This window comes from Prionailurus bengalensis, chromosome C1, assembly GCF_016509475.1.
Source record: "Prionailurus bengalensis isolate Pbe53 chromosome C1, Fcat_Pben_1.1_paternal_pri, whole genome shotgun sequence".
In the NCBI taxonomy this organism is placed as follows: Eukaryota; Metazoa; Chordata; class Mammalia; order Carnivora; family Felidae; genus Prionailurus; species Prionailurus bengalensis.
In genome coordinates this window covers 165222380-165239162 of record NC_057345.1, presented here as the reverse complement: position 1 = coordinate 165239162, position 16783 = coordinate 165222380, and the positions used below count along the sequence as shown (strand labels likewise).

Here is a 16783-nt window from a genome sequence, read left to right as displayed (position 1 = left end):
GGTGGCTCAGTCATTTATGCGTCCCACTTCTGCTCAGGTCACGATCTCAAAGTTTGGAGGGCAGGGTGGGGTTCAAGCCCCATGTCGGGCTCTGGGCTGACAGCTCAGACCCTGGAGCCTGCTTCAGATTCTGTGTCTCCCTCTCTCTCTGTCCCTCCCCCCCCCCAAAACTAAATAAACATTCAAAAAAAATTTTTTTAATAATAATGCTCTCAAGAATATCACAGATAGATGCAAGATGCCTTTCAATGTTTCTGAAAGAAATGTCAGTGTGTTGGCTCACATCCACTGAAAGGAAGAAGAATAAGCACACTGTCAATAAAGCTCTCAGCTGCAAAAACAGATTCACAACTATTTATTCTATTTATAATAGGACTGTATAGATATGTACCTCTAATCTCCCGAGATTGATCTCTTCCGAGAAAACCATATTATTGTCAGAAATAGAAAACTCTGAATAGTTGTTGGATTGGAGTCACACTTAAAAGTCACAAGGCAAACATAGGGTTTCATATAAATTGTTTATTTTAGCCACCCTTATTTCACTGCTCGTCCAGATACAATCTTTTAAATTTTTTTAATTATATTGTTTAAACCACACAAGTAAAATATTCTCATTATAACAATTCAAACAATTGAGAAATGTAGCTCCTCCTCCCTCCACCAACTCCCTACACTTATTACTCCGAAATTACAAGTTAAAATTAGTTAGAATATTCTATTTTTCTGGGCTTACATAAACATATACATGTTTATATAGGGTTTATTTAACAACAATGGGGTTCATACAATATATATATTATACTATAACTTGTTTTTATTTAAGATAATCATAAATTTCAAGCCGATACATTTAACAGATGTATCTCTTGATCTCTAGTATTTGTAATAATGTGGGCATACCGTAATTTGGCATATATTTAGTACATTTCTGGTTTTTTGCTATTAAAATTAATGCTATAATGCATATTGCTTTAAACAATAGTCCTTATATTTTCATCAAATAAATTCCCTGAAAAGTTTCTGGATCAAAGGACGATATTTTAATGAACATTGCTATATTAAGTTCCCAAAAAGTAGTAATAGTTTATAGACTCACCAATAGTTTGAGGGTAGATGTTTTCCCCATGCCTTTGTCAGTACTAGAAATTATCATACTCGGGGCGCCTGGGTGGCGCAGTCGGTTAAGCGTCCGACTTCAGCCAGGTCACATCTCGCGGTCGGGGAGTTCGAGCCCCGCGTCGGGCTCTGGGCTGATGGCTCAGAGCCTGGAGCCTGTTTCCAATTCTGTGTCTCCCTCTCTCTCTGCCCCTCCCCCGTTCATACTCTGTCTCTCTCTGTCCCAAAAATAAATAAACGTTGAAAAAAAAATTAAAAAAAAATAATAATAAAAATAAAAATAAAAAAAAAAGAAATTATCATACTCATTTTTGTGCATCTGACTAGCTGGAAAACTATCTACTTTCATTGACGGAGAGCATTTATTCATATGTTCATTGTCCATCTGCATTTCCTGTTTGTGAACTGCCTGTTCCTACCCTTTACCCTGGATTCTGCTGATATTTTCATTAATCTGTAGAAACGTATGTCTTTTATCATATAAAGCTTTTTAAATTTTTCTGCAACCAAATCTGCCAATTTTCTCTCCCAACAATTCTGGATCCTGTGTGTCCTTAGGCTTCCTCTGCTACCCAAGATTAGTGAAAATTACCACCTATATTTTCTAATTATTTTATTACAATTTGGTTCTTGTTCTTATTTTACATTTAAATCTTTAATTCATTTGGAATTTGTTCTTGTGGTGTTATGACTTAGGAACTGGCCCAACACCATTTATTGAATTTTCCATCTTTAAATGCCTCCTTCTAGGGTAATAGAGCATTACAAACAGCTAAGATGACAGACAGATTACAATTCCTAGAAATTCTTAAATTTTACTAACTGACACAAAAGTCCAAACTCATTAAGTTTACTGAAAGACATTTATCATTTTTTTCTTTAGAAGAAATCACACATTGGAATACATGCATACAGTATACCAGTATCAGCATACAATATGAAATGGTTGATTTTTTCTAACATTGCAGAAATGGAAATTAAATCAGTGATCTAACTTTTTTTTTTTAACATAAGCGGTAAAAAGAGAAATAATCATTGTTTGAAATCTTAAGATTATTCACAAATTCTACTAAGCACCAACTAACAGGTGTTCAGGATACAATGAGGGACAAAACAAATAGATCCCTATTTTCATGAAGCTTTTAATCTAGTGAGGGCTTCCCTCTCTGCCAGAAAACAATGTATATTTAAGTGAAAAAGAAAAAAAGAAACGTATGTTCACACAAATGCAATGCAATGAAAACCATTTTACAAATTTTAGGACACATTCAGTACCTTCCATTTCCAAGACACTACTTCATTTTAAATGTACCTATTTATCCTGGTAACTGTCTCTTTACTCATGTTGAAAATACTTCTGGGAAGTTAAGATTAACTCCATTTAAAGATAATCCCATCAATACATATCTACAATACCTGTGTCTAGTCTCACTTCCTCAACAATATTTAATTTCTTCCACTACAGTAAGAACCTCGAAAACAGAAAACATAAATCTATTTTATTTACATCAGCTACATTCAGTCCATCAAATCAAAGGTGTTTCTAAAAAATATATGCAGATTGACTTTTCGACGAATCCTGCAGACCTAGCAGATGGCAATATCGTGGTGCTGGGAGAGAAAGCAAGATCTTCGGTAGCCCCTCAACAACATTAGGTAACAAGGGCAACTCATTAGTGACAATCACTTTAAACTTCAGGTCCAACGACGGAGACCAACCTCACTCTCAGACTGAATGAAGCCTTATAAGACCTGGCCCCTGTAGCCACGCCCTCTCATGCCAACCCACGACATCCTTCACGCACCCCAACCCCTCTTGACCTAACCTGAGGGGAACCAAAGTACGCCCACGAGAAGGAAGGCGGTATTCCCGCCCCTGCTAGGTGACCTTGGCCAAGTGTCCCCCCTCAGTTTTCTCATCTGTGAAACGAGGCTGGTACTCCGTGCCCGCCTCTATCCCCAGGCCTGGGTTCTGCATCTAATGCCGCAAGGTTGAGGCAAAGCTGCAGCCCTAACCCGCACACTGCTCCCGGCGACTGCCCTGCGCCGCCCCCGCCTCCACCCGCAGCCCAGGGCCACGCGCGCTACCTGCGATCTGCGAGACGAAGGCTTCCGCCACTAGAGACATGTCCGCTGGGCGGTCCTGCGCCCGCAGTTCCTGGTCCCCACGGCCCTCGGCGTCCTCTCCTACAACCCCGGCGTCTCCTAGCTGCTACCAGTCCCGACCCGGCTGAGGCTCAGACTCGCGCAGCCTACCCCGGCGGCGGCGGAGGCGGCGAGGACCCCAAGGTTACCGCCAGGCCCGACCAGGAACTTCCGGCGCAGCTGACAGTGGCGCGAGAGCGCTTCCGCCGGCGCCACTCCGCCCCCTCCCCCCGCGCGCCCGGTTTCCTAATGCAAATCTCCCCGCCGCAGCCAAGCGCTCCGTGGACCTGGGTGCGTGGTTGCCGACCGCGGAAAAGGGGAATCCGGAAAAGGGGATCCCAGATGTTTTCAGTATCCTTTCTGTAAGCGAGAATTTTGTAAGCAAGTAAAGTTTTTAAGCACGCCATACCAGGCACTTTAAAAAAGGTATTAACAGCATTCTGTTTCATGTCAGCTCAACAACCCAGTAAGCCGGTATTGTGATAGCCATTTTAAGGGTAAGGAAACAGAGAGTTTGAACTGCCTGCTCAGGGAGTATGCCACGTTAACTTTCTTCTGTTCCACTATACTGCTAGGTTGATAAGTCCATGGACAGACATTAGTGTTTATTCTTTTATTCAAACATGCTTGCTAGAGAGGAGGCTTGACACCTAAGCTGAGAGACAGTTTGTCCATCAACTCTATTACCCGAAATGAAGCTCATTTTGCAGAATAAGATACTCTAGTTTCACACACTTCTCCTTTTTAGAGGTGGGTGAGAGGGGCAGAAAGAGGAGGAGACATTAAATCCATAAGTGACTTTCTATACAGTTTATACAAAGCTATACAATTAAGGAAAAATCAGAATATGTTACAGATTTAGAGGCATAAAATATTACAAGTGGAACTGACTTCAGAGATCATCTGGTAAGCCAAAGCCCCCTTTCACTGATGAGAAACTCATAACAGATCACCACAAACTAAATGGCTTAAAACAATTTTATTCTCTCCCAATTTTAGAGGCTAGATGTCCAAAGTCAGGGTGTACAGAGGGCCATGCTTTCTCTCAATACTCCAGGAAAAATCCTTTCCTACTTCATTGTAGCTTCTAGGGGGTGCCAGCAATCTTTGATCTTCCTTGGCTTATAGACACATCACTTAAATCTCTGCCTTCATCACATGGCAGAGTATGTTCATGTCCAAATTTCCCTCTTCTTATAAGTCCACCAGTCCTTGGATTAGGGTCTACCCTAATCCAGTATAGCCTCATATTAACTTGATTTCATCTGCAAAGGCTCTAATTCCAAATAAGTTCACATTCACAGGTGCCAGGCGGTAGAAACTTGAACATACTGGGTTTTTTTCTTCTTTTGGGGGGGGGGGGGACACATTTCTACCCACTGCACTAAATAATAAGTATTTTAAGGATAAGTCATCAATTTGCATCATCTCTGAAACTAGGAAACTTGTTAAACTAAGTTTAGACATACCCAAAAACGTAAGTGAACATAAACCCAGCCATGTTTGAAGACACAGTATCTTCTCATTGGCGGAGACTCAGAGTTGAGGAGGGGCTGAAATCACAGGTTTTTCTGGTTTGTGCTACGGGAGATAACATTGATAGTAAAGAATATACTATGCCCATGGGTGTAATGACCAGGAGAAATTAACTGTTCCAGGTATTGGGTGTCCATTGAAAGAAAAACTTTTAATTCCTGTCTGTTTCTCTGCACAGTGAAGTAGTTTAACTTGTAAAAGTGAAGACCTGTCACCTATTCAAGTTCTATTACCACATTTTGTTTGTCCCTTTTTAAAAGCAGGAATAAAAATTTTGGCTACTTTTTTTTGTTAATGTTTTAATTATTTTTTGAGAGAGGGTGAGTGGAGGAGGGAGCAGAGAGAGAAGGGGATCTGAAGCGGGCTCTGCGTTGACAGGCTGACGGCGACAAGCCAGATGTGGGACTCCAACTCATAAACCGTGAGATCATGACCTGAGCCAAAGTCAAACACTCAACCGACTGAGCCACCCAGATGCCCCTTTTGACTACTTTTTGACACATGCAGATTTCTTTAAGATTTCTCCATGACATAGAGATTGTGTGGAAACCTGAACCAAAGTCCTTAGTATTGGACCAGGGAATCAAAAATCCAACAAGTCCCAAAGGCAAAGGTGAGCCCCAAAATGGAAGGAGAATGGCAAGAGCCAGAGACTGGGCATACATGCAAGAGAAATAGAGCAAGATTAAAGGTAAAGGAGAATGCACCCTCAGAATTTCGTTAGGTGTCTATGGCTTGATGCATGGATGAACTGGACTGGCTCAAAGATACTGAGTTGGGACTGACACGAATCCTGTTCTAGCAAGCTTTTGAGAAAGAAACATGGATCTGCTGGGGGCACTGTCTATATTCAACCCTTTCATCATTGTAGTCGGGGAAACAGACTCATCAGCGCCATATGGATTCACTTTTTCTCCCTGACTGATGGTTCTTTTGCTTCCCACACAGGCTAATTTAGACTGGAAAGAATCTATAATGTGGGAGGTCTTTATTACTAAAAATTAGATCCAATAAAATGCAGATGTCCTGACAGTATCCACAAACAAGCTGTCTTTGAATAAATAACCAACTGGAGAAAATGTATTTATGCATCTGTATCAGAACAACTGGCAGATTTAAAACTGAGGATCTGTTTAAGATCACAATTAAGGAAAATACAAGAAAACAAGCCACTGGAATTTTTAAGGATGAGATGATAAAACAAAAGTGCTAGGGAATCCATATGTTACTAAAAGGATAATCACACAATTATTTAACATAAAATATTAATGCATGCTATTAACATTGTTTGCCCTAATAAAATCACTTTTCTTGCAAAACTGTTCCATCATGAGAATATTTTCCTGTCTCTAATCTAGATTTTACATTCCTGTATTAAATAGGAAATATACAGCTGTCATGATGAATATATACTTTATTAACATTAAAATACTAAGGCATTTTGGGGCGCCTGGGTGGCGCAGTCAGTTAAGCGTCCGACTTCAGCCAGGTCACGATCTTGCGGTCTGTGAGTTTGAGCCCCGCGTCAGGCTCTGGGCTGATGGCTCAGAGCCTGGAGCCTGTTTCCGATTCTGTGTCTCCCTCTCTCTCTGCCCCTCCACCGTTCATGCTCTGTCTCTCTCTGTCCCAAAAATTAAAAAAAAAAAAAGTTGAAAAAAAATAAAATACTAAGGCATTTTATCTGCATTTCATTTTTCTCTGACAGAATGTTAATATTTTAAATGTAAATATCTTCTTTCTTGACAAATGCCTGCAAGATAAAATTTTGGCTGAGATTCCTTCAAGATTATACTACTTATTTGACAATGATGTAATAAATTCATGCCTTTTATTCAAATTAGACCATCCTCCCACCCTCACCAACAGAAATAATCGTGGATAATTCTATCAATCCAAATAAAGTGTAAATGCAATTAAAAACACTAAGGTAACCATGTTGTGCCCCAGAACGTTTTTGTTCATCTGTTAACAGTTTTTACTTCCTTAAAAATAATAGAGGGGCACCTGGTGGCTCAGTTGGTTAAGCATCAACTTCAGCTCAGGTCATAATTTCGCCATTCGTGAGCTTGAACCCCATGTCCGTCTCTGCGCTGACAGGGGATGATCCTCTGTCTTCATCTTTCTCTGCCCTTCCCCCATGCTCACTTGCACTCCCTCTCTCAAAAATAACTAAATATTAAAAAAAAAATAAAAATAACAGAACTGTAGACAACTACAAGCAATCTAATATATCAGGTTTGCAAAGATATTTTTTAAAGGGTACAGAAATGTGTCAGCCATTTGTCCTTACATCTCTCAACTCTTCTTTCATCCATTTTGTTTAATTCCTAAGAAATCATGATCGATCCAGAACTAAGTTCTTACCATTTTCTCACTTTCTGATCCCACCCTCTTGTATTTTAGGCTAGCACACCCTCAAATGAACTACAGGCATATTGACTGCAACGCTACACTTTGGGAAATAACTACATTATTGATTACAGTGGGCCTAGATACTTCAAATACTAACCAGTTTTCAATAGAAATTAAAATGATAGATTTCTGCCTAATTTGGCGGAATATGTGTGTTGTCTCATTTTCATAGCTTTATGTTTTTATTGGGATCTGAGTCTTTTAACCATATCTAGTGGTGCTTTTCACGGGCGGTTGATGTCTTATCTACCATTGTAGGAACTGAATTAGTTAGGACTCTCCTGGTTGCAAGTTATAAAGACACAATTAAGCCTAGCTAAGCAAGTTTAAGTCATAGCGGTAGAAAGTACACCAGAGTAATTCACAAAACTGAATGAAGCGCTCTAGGGACCAAGGTATCAGCTCTGTGTCTCTCCTTGCACTTCTCATATCTGTTCAGTGTTACTCTCTTTAGCCGAAGGCACACCTTCTCCCAGCTGGCAGGAAAAAACAGTTGCCCAGATAGCGCCAATGTCACATCTTCTTACGTTGGCAGCCCCAACTTCCATAAATTAATAATCCCGGGGAAGAATTATAATCGCTTGGATGTTGTCACCTCTGAACGAAATACTTTGTCCAAGCGGATGGGTTCCACGATAGACCAAGCAAAGGAGGAATAGAATCTGTTACAAAGGGAAATGATGGAAAAGACACCAGGCAACCAATGCCATATACCACAGTCCACAAAGAAGAATCAAGAGTGCTATAGTGAGGCTACCACTTGTTTTAAAACTACAAAAGTCACTTAAGCTCTTTAATGTTTTTCATTTCCATAAAGGGGGTCATAAAATGTCATGATGCCTTGACTACAGCCCCTAGAGTTGGGAAGGGGAGAGAAATTCGGATGATTGTGTTCACTAAGAGGAAAAGCTGAGGATGTCTTCAACAGAATTTTTACGTTTATTATTTATGTAGATATTATATTATTATATATATTATGGAAGTAGTTACTTTCACATAAATATAGTGAGCGAACAACCTTAAATCACTGTAGCAGTAAACTTGCAGGTTTTTTTTTTTAATTTATTTATTTTTGAGAGAGAGAGAGAGAGAGAGAGAGAGAGAACAAGTTGGGGAGGGGCAGAGAGAGAGGGAGAAAGAGAGAAGCAGGCTCTGCATTGCCAACCCTGAGCCCAGTGCAGGGCTCACAACCTGAGCCAAAGTTGGACGCTTAACCCACTGAGCCACCCCGGTGCCCCAACTTGCAGGTTTTCAAAACAAAAAAGAAAAACCACTGTACACAATGGTCTCATCCCATTGTGTATATATTGTCCTTCCAGAGCTGGCTAACAGGGATATATACTTTCTGAAGCTGTAAATAATATGTGTGAACATAACAACATGGAGAATATGAATGATGCTATGTTAAGTAAAAAAAGCAGAATTTAAAAACTATGGGGCGCCTGGGTGGCTCAGTCAGGTAAGCATCTCACTCTTGATTTCACCTCGGGTCATGATCTCACAGGTTTATGAGTTCCAGCCCCGCGTCTGGCTCTGTGCTGACAGCTCAGAGACAGGAGCCTGCTTCAGATTCTGTGTCTCCCCCTCTCTCTCTCTCTGCCCCTCCCTCCACTCATGCTCGCTCTCTCTCTCTCTCTCTCTCTCTCTCAAAAATAAATAAACATTAAACATTTTTAATAAAAAAATATGGAGATCAAAAAGTCTGGAAAACACTAATCCAAATTAAGTAAGTTTCTTTACTATAGGACTTCTTAGAACTATGAACATGCTCCTAAGAATTATGAGCTTCCATAATAGAGAACGGTATGCAGATTTCTACACTTTTTTTTTTTCCAACTAACCAAAATTCCCTTAACCAATCTCTCCAAAAGAATTTCTCCAGATGAGATGCATCTCGGAACACACTTTGGAATTTTGGAGCACTCTGTACACCAGTTTCCTTCGCCTCCTCTCTGCCCTCCAAGTCAAACACAGAATCTAGGAATTTTATTTCTGTTTTACAGGAAACAGATCTTTCTAACTTTGGAAGATTGCCACAGAGTACTGCTAGTGTTGTCACTAACATGCTACTGAACAGCATACTGAAAGCCACTCTAAAGCAGGCGCCTAGAGCTGGAGACAGTGGAGTGCTGAGGAGGAGAGCGGCTCTGTTGAGGGCAGGGGAGAACAAGGAGCCATTTGAGTCAAGAGGCCCAGGAGTTTCTGGAAACTCACAAGGAATCTGGCAGCACAGTTCCCAAGAGGTCTGACCCAGGAGGATCAGAAAAACTCTGTGGTTCTCAGAGGCAAATCCCCAACCCTGGGAGTCCAGAAGCTGCAGGCTCTTTCCAGAAGGGAGAAGTTCCTGCCAAGGCCCTTCCAGACTAAGCCTGTAGGTGAGTAACAACATGGCAGGCGGGGTGGGGACAAGGCTGAATGGGATTCTATGTCTCAAACAAAAAACATCCTGAACATTCCAAACATTCCAAATGAGCTTTTTAATTGAAAAATTTCAATGAAGTCACTCCTCAAGAAATACTTTGTCAGCACAGGAGAAAATGACTTCTCAATAAAACTTTGGAAGAAATTATAATGACAGTGAGAGATTGATAGCAAAGAGTTGGATAGATTTATCATAAATCTGTTCATTGAGATGTTGCATTCATTTAAACAGAAGTCATATTGTGTGCAAAAAAAAATCTTTTGCATGTTTTTTTAAATTTTATTTTTTATTTTTTTTATTTACATCCAAATTAGTTAGCATATAGTGTAACAATGATTTCAGGAGTAGATTCCTTAGTGCCCCTTACCCATTTATCCCATCCCCCCTTCCACAACCCCTCCCGTAACCCTCAGTTTGTTCTCCATATCTATGAGTCTCTTCTGTTTTGTCCCCCTCCCTGTTTTTATATTATTTTTGTTTCCCTTCCCTTACATTAATCTGTTTTGTATCTTAAAGTCCTCATATGAGTGAAGTCATATGATTTTTGCCTTTCTCTGACTGACTAATTTCACTTAGCATAATACCCTCCAGTTCCATCCACATAGTTGCAAATGGCAAGATTTCATTCTTTTTGATTGCCGATTACTACTCCATTGTATATATATATATATATATATATATATATATATATATATATATACATATATACCACATCTTCTTTATCCATTCATCCATCGATGGACATTTGGGCTCTTTCCATACTTTGGCTATTGTTGATAGTGCTGCTATAAATATGGGGGTGCATGTGTCCCTTCGAAACAGTATACCTGTATCCCTTAGATAAATGCCTAGTAGTGCAATTGCTGGGTCATAGGGTAGTTCTATTTTTAGTTTTTGAGGAACCTCCATACGGTTTTCCAGAGTGGCTGCACCAGCTTGCATTCCCACCAACAATACAAAAGAGATCCTCTTTCTCCGCATCCTCACCAACATCTGTTGTTGCCTGAGTTGTTAATGTTAGCCATTCTGACAGGTGTGAGGTGGTATCTCATTGGGGTTTTGATTTGTATTTCCCTGATGATGAGTGATGTTGAGCATTTTTTTCATGTGTCAGTTGGCCATCTGGATGTCTTCTTTGGAGAAGTGTCTATTCATGTCTTTTGCTCATTTTTTCACTGGATTATTTGTTTTTTGGGTATTGAGTTTGATAAGTTCTTTATAGATTTTGGATACTAACCCTTTATCTGATATGTCACTTGCAAATATCTTCTCCCATTCCATCAGTTGCCTTTTAGTTTTGCTGATTGTTTCCTTTGCTGTGCAGAAGCTTTTTATTTTGATGAGGTCCCAATAGTTCGTTTTTGCTTTTTTTTTTAATTTTTTTTTCAACGTTTATTTATTTTTGGGACAGAGAGAGACAGAGCATGAATGGGGGAGGGGCAGAGAGAGAGGGAGACACAGAATTGGAAACAGGCTCCAGGCTCTGAGCCATCAGCCCAGAGCCCGACGCGGGGCTCGAACTCACGGAGTGCGAGATCGTGACCTGGCTGAAGTCGGACGCTTAACCGACTGCGTCACCCAGGCGCCCCTCGTTTTTGCTTTTGTTTCCCTTGCCTCTGGAGACGTGTTGAGTAAGCAGTTGCTGCGGGCAAGATCAAAGAGGTTTTCGAGTATTTTGATGGCTTCCTGTCTCACATTTAGGTCTTTCATCCATTTTGAGTTTATTTTTGTGTATGATGTAAGAAAGTGGTCCAGGTTCATTCTTCTGCATGTCACTGTCTGGTTTTCCCAGCACTGCTTACTGAAGAGACTGTCTTTATTCCACTGGATATCCTTTCCTGCTTTGTCAAAGATTAGTTGGCCATACGTTTGTGGGTCCATTTCTGGGTTCTCTATTCTGTTCCATTGATCTGAGTGTCTGTTCTTGTGCCAGTACCATACCGTCTTGATGACTACAGCTTTGTAGTATAACTTGAAGTCTGGGATTGTGATGCCTCCTGCTTTGGTTTTCTTTTTCAAGATTGCTTTGGCTATTCGGGGTCTTTTCTGGTTCCATACAAATTTTAGGATTATTTGTTCTAGCTCTGTGAAGAATGCTGGTGTTATTTTGATAGGGATTGCATTGAACGTGTAGATTGCTTTGGGTAGTATCGACTTTTGCATGATATTTTGTAGTAAAGAAGATAACAATTGTTTGATTATCTGATACTAATGCATATATACATGTATGTATATATATGTGTGTATATATATATATATGTATGTATATATACGCATATATATAAATACAGTCAGCTTTATCAGTGCTTGCCTCATGGAACTTCACCCAATTTCAGATCCTAAATTTGCTCCAGTTCTGACCAAGTCTGAACCAAGCCTGGTAGCATATTGGAAGCCCCATTCCTATCATACATAGGGTCTGGAATTAGTCTTGGTATTCTAAGTCTGGTATCCAGGGCACCTATAGTTCATACTCTGACCTACATCTTCCCTGCTCCCTGTATTCTTCATGCATGCCTAATTCTTCTGCATTACAGGACTTCTTTCCCAATTTATTTGGTAATCCATTTTTCTCCTAGATATATCTGTCCTAAACTCAAGACCTTTTTTTTTTAAATGTTTTTAATTTATTTTTGAGAGACAGAGCATGAACAGGGGGGAAGCAGAGGCAGAAGGGGAGAGAGGATCCAAAGCGGGCTCTTCACTGACAGCAGCAAGCCCCATGAGGAGCTTAAACCGTGAGATCATGACCTGAGCTGAAGTGGGATGCTCAATCAACTGAGCCACCCAGGCGCCCCTAACCTCAAGCCCTTTTGACTGGGGTCTTGACAGTCACCCTAGTCCTTGTCAGCAGCTAACCTCGACACCCTCCCACAGCATCATTACCCTTACATTCTACCTGACTGCTGGGGTCTTGCTTCCAACTGGACAGAAATCTCACAGCCACTCTTCTCTCACCATTTGACTTAAATTATCACCACTTCATGGAGATCCCTGCCACAAGGCCTCACCCCAAGTATCTGACATTTTTAATATAGGCACTAATCAATTGGGACGAAACTTCATACCAGTTCCCTGGACATCATGATTTGTAATATTGACAACTCCCAACCATCAATCAGTCTTAGCCCTGCTTATGCCGAAACAGCTCCCCTCTCCCAGAAATCTGCCCAGAATGAGGCCCCAAAATACTTTTTAAAAATTTAACAGCTTGTTCTTTTCTTATGTTCTTAATTTCTTCTATGAAGTAGATAGTTGTAAAAATCAGATATTTTAAATATCTAACCAATTTTCCCATTAATTGAATTTCTTGGGGTCTAATCATGCCATATGGTATATTTGCTGACCTTCACTCATAGTAGATTATTTCCTTGTGTATCCTATAATTTTAATCTGTGAAGCTTTCTGTGGAAATTATTGCAACTATGACTAAAGGCATATCCCTCCAGAAAGGTTTTTCCTTTGCTTCTACCAAGCACTCCAGAAGTAATAGCAGCATAGCCTAGACCTCATTATTTTTTTGGTTGATTTCTCAGTGTGGGAGAGCCTCTACAGATAGTATAAATTCAAGTGACAAATCGGTATGAGGACTTATGGTTACAAATTTAAAGTGGATATGACTTTAGTCCAACCAAAATACAGGTGTAAAGCATCCAGCTCCTGCTTGCCTCCTTGTGTTGGTTGATTTTTGCTAGCTTGCCCTTCCTCTGAAGGCACAACCTTTTGGGGCTTTAGCATTGTGGGGATGTCTAACTTAACACTGGCCCAAGGCCTCTTGTTTTCTTGCATGGGAAATAAGCCCAAGGCTCTAGGTTAACAAGACCAATAAACTCTCCAGGGCAATCATAGCATCATCTTCTGCCACCCTGTTTTGGTTCTCAACTCAGTCTTCACTTTGGTGTATGGGGATGTTTTATTTTACCCTGATTTCCAAGTGTTTTATACTGAGAGATGTTTTCACATTGTTTAATCCACAGTTTTTCTGGAAATAGAAGTGTCAGTGTGCCTTTTTTTTACAATGAAAAATTCAACTGGTTACTCTATCAGTATAATTATATATCATTATATATAATGATATAAATGACTTATATAAACAAAAACTACTTTCAAGAAAAACAAGAGAAGGCCTTACAATGATGTATTTGAGAGAATATCTCACTGTCATTTATATATTTGTTATAAATCAGAAAGCCTAGAAAATAATTTCTGCTCTGTGAAATAACAAAATAGCATTCATTTCCTGTTATCTTTTTGCATGTTCTTTGCATATCCACTGCCACTCTGGGTTAGGCCATTATCTCATGCCAGGATTTATGAAATAGACTCTTAATTAATTTCCACATTTCCAGTCTGTCTCAGCTCCAAATCATGCCACAGATAACCACCAATTAATCTTCCTAAAAATGCTGCTTTTGCAGTAACATTCTTTTTATATATCTCTGATACTTCTCTATTCAGACATTTACCCGCTATACCTCTGTGCCCTTTTTATTCTTGCTTTTGTTCATAATTTTTCTCTCATCTAGAAGGCCTTTCTTCCTTTTCTCTGTCTTTCTGACTCCTGCCCCACTCTTAATGTTCTGTATAAATCTTCCATCCTGGAAAGTTCTCTTACCTACCCCCCTGGAAGCAATCTTGCCCTCCCTGGTACCCAATTAAGTGACTAGCATCTGAAATATTCACTTAGCATTTATCATATGGAACAGAGAGTCCTCAATTTTCAAACAAGTGTATTCCAAAAGTATCTTTGTAAATTGGCTGCTTAAAATACTAAGTACAATTTCCCTCAGAAGTTAGATTGTAAATACTGGTTCGATTCTGAAGCTAGCTCTCAGAATTCTATTCAGCCCCTGAGGAAACTGAACCAAAGTACTAAATAGTAACAATTCAAGAATTTGTGAGTCAAGCTTTACACTATCTAGAAAAAGCAAAAGAATGAATATAAATGTATTCCCCCCTTTGATAAAGCAATAATTTCCACTATTAGGCCAGTTTCTACTCAGTTTAACAAATATTTTATTGGACAATTGCTAAGTGCCAGGTACAGTAGAAATACAGCAATCAAGACAGACACATCCCTTGGCCTCATAACAGTCTCTTATCCCTATCCCTTCATGTATCCAGTCTTCCCCCATCTCAACGTGCCCTTCTTCCAGGGCCCAAAGTTTCTGACCCAGCAACTGGGCTGTTGCCATTCACCAGTGTGGGAATTACCAGAGAAAAGATGGCCTTGGTTTTGCTTGCTTTGGAGTTTTTTTGGTGGCTCGCTTTTTATGATAGAAGTGGCAATGAATGTGGTTTCTACTATTGTTATATTTTGTTTGGAGAGAGATGGTGTTTTTAATAACATGGAGGACATTTTATTTTATTTTTTAATTAATTAATTAATGTGAGAGAAGATTATGTATTCTATTGGAACTTAAAGTTTGGCATGCTGTGGGACACCATGTAGAGATCTGCAGAGTGATAAAGAAAGGAAATCCGGTCTTCGAGCTTATGGGGATAAGAAGTGACCTGGACTAGAGATAGAGGTTTAGATTCATCAGTGATTCATTCTCATCATAAGTATGAGTTAGATCATTGTTTTGTAAGTATAGGCTGCTTGAAGGTTTATTTTTTAAAGTGCTAAATTGGCTGTGTGATCTTGTATTTTATTTTGGTTTTTTTTTCCCCCCGAGGGCATTCTACAACAGCAGCTAGTCTGCTCCCCTAGGGCTAGAACCTTTCCAGTCTAGCTTTATGCCTCATAAAGACTCTCATACTATACTATATGGATGCAGTAAATATTTGCCGATTGTTCCACTGTGTCAATGTTAGATTCTGAGACACATCAATAATTTCCCTAGGGTTAATAAAAGTAATTGTAAACAGTTGGATAGTCTGATGTACCACAGGCTGGCTAAATATAGCAATAATAGCTACCACATTTGCTAAAATAACAGCTAAGCTGCTATACACAATTTGGGATTAAAGACTCATTAAATAATAATGCAATTCTTTCCAGCCAAACTATTCTGCTTATTCTTCCAAGACAGGCATTGAATATTTCTGTTCCCATGTTTGTGATGACTCCACTTATCCTACCCGGAAAGATTTTGTCACTTTTTCCCATAGGTCCACCCTCTTCTACCTTGTTAACCTTTCTCAAGTCCTGTCCATAAAGGTCTTCCTGAACACTCCGGCCCTGGGTTATCTTACCACCCAGTACACATCAACCTGTTTCCTTAATTTTATCTATGTAGCCTATTTCCCAGCCAGATTGAAGAGGAGTCTTTTAAACTTTTCAGTATCCCCCTTTGCCTAGCCCCATATGGTGAAATAATAGGCATGATAATAACTCGTTGTTGATGATGATTGAAGGATAGTCACCAAATAAGTCATAGGATCATAGAATATTAGAATTTGAAGGAAACTTTGGCAATTCCATGATGCCGGCTTAACATCTAACAGACATTGTGCATTTGTCCTCAAGTTGACTACATAGGCTAATTGGAGGTTCCCACCTAGGATTCCCCAGACAACTGCTAAAATGAGATCTTCTAATGGGGAAGCAGGTCCAAAAACAACCCAGGCTAGCCCAATGTTCTTATTTTGGAAATAAGGAAACATAGTTCCAGGAAGCCAAAATTATTTTTCCAAGGTTGCACAACTGGCTAGTGATTTAATCTAGTTTATCTAGATAAACCTAGTTTACTGATCCCTGAAGGTTTTTGCATAATGCCAAACTATTTGGAGACCGGTACCTTAGCTATATTACCTATATAAAGGACATACATACTTGACAACTTTCCCTTTCTGCTTTCAATAATGATATTTTGAGTTCAAAATCTATTGAATAATTGAACTAGACAGTGACTGGATAAAAATAGTCTTTTGAGTTAACCAAAATAACTTTAAACTTAAAAATGTTCTTTATGGTTATCACCACTGAAACTCAACTCCAAATGGAGTAAAGTAGGAGAAAACTTCCAGAAGGAAACTGCTTCCACTATTTTATCCTTGCTACCAATTCCCATAGGTCAAGGATATTATGAATCACTAAATCCTCCAAAATAACTTCTATAATGTAAATATGGCTTCTTTGGTGTTGTGAAATTACCACGCTTCATTTTGTTTTGAACATCCTAGATAGAGTTCAACCAATAGTCT

At 39.6% G+C, this 16783-nt stretch overlaps 1 protein-coding gene across 1 annotated transcript in view; it reads right to left on the bottom strand.

Annotated features, from left to right (window-relative positions):
* The window catches only part of MTX2 (metaxin 2), a 65433-nt gene extending 61866 nt beyond the window's left edge, over positions 1 to 3567 (bottom strand). The window contains exon 1 of the mRNA XM_043577123.1: positions 3208 to 3567. Within this exon, the coding sequence (XP_043433058.1) occupies positions 3208 to 3247 (40 nt within the window). The 5' untranslated portion in view covers positions 3248 to 3567. The remainder of the gene's footprint in view (positions 1 to 3207) is intronic.
* Positions 3568 to 16783: the final 13216 nt, after the last annotated feature.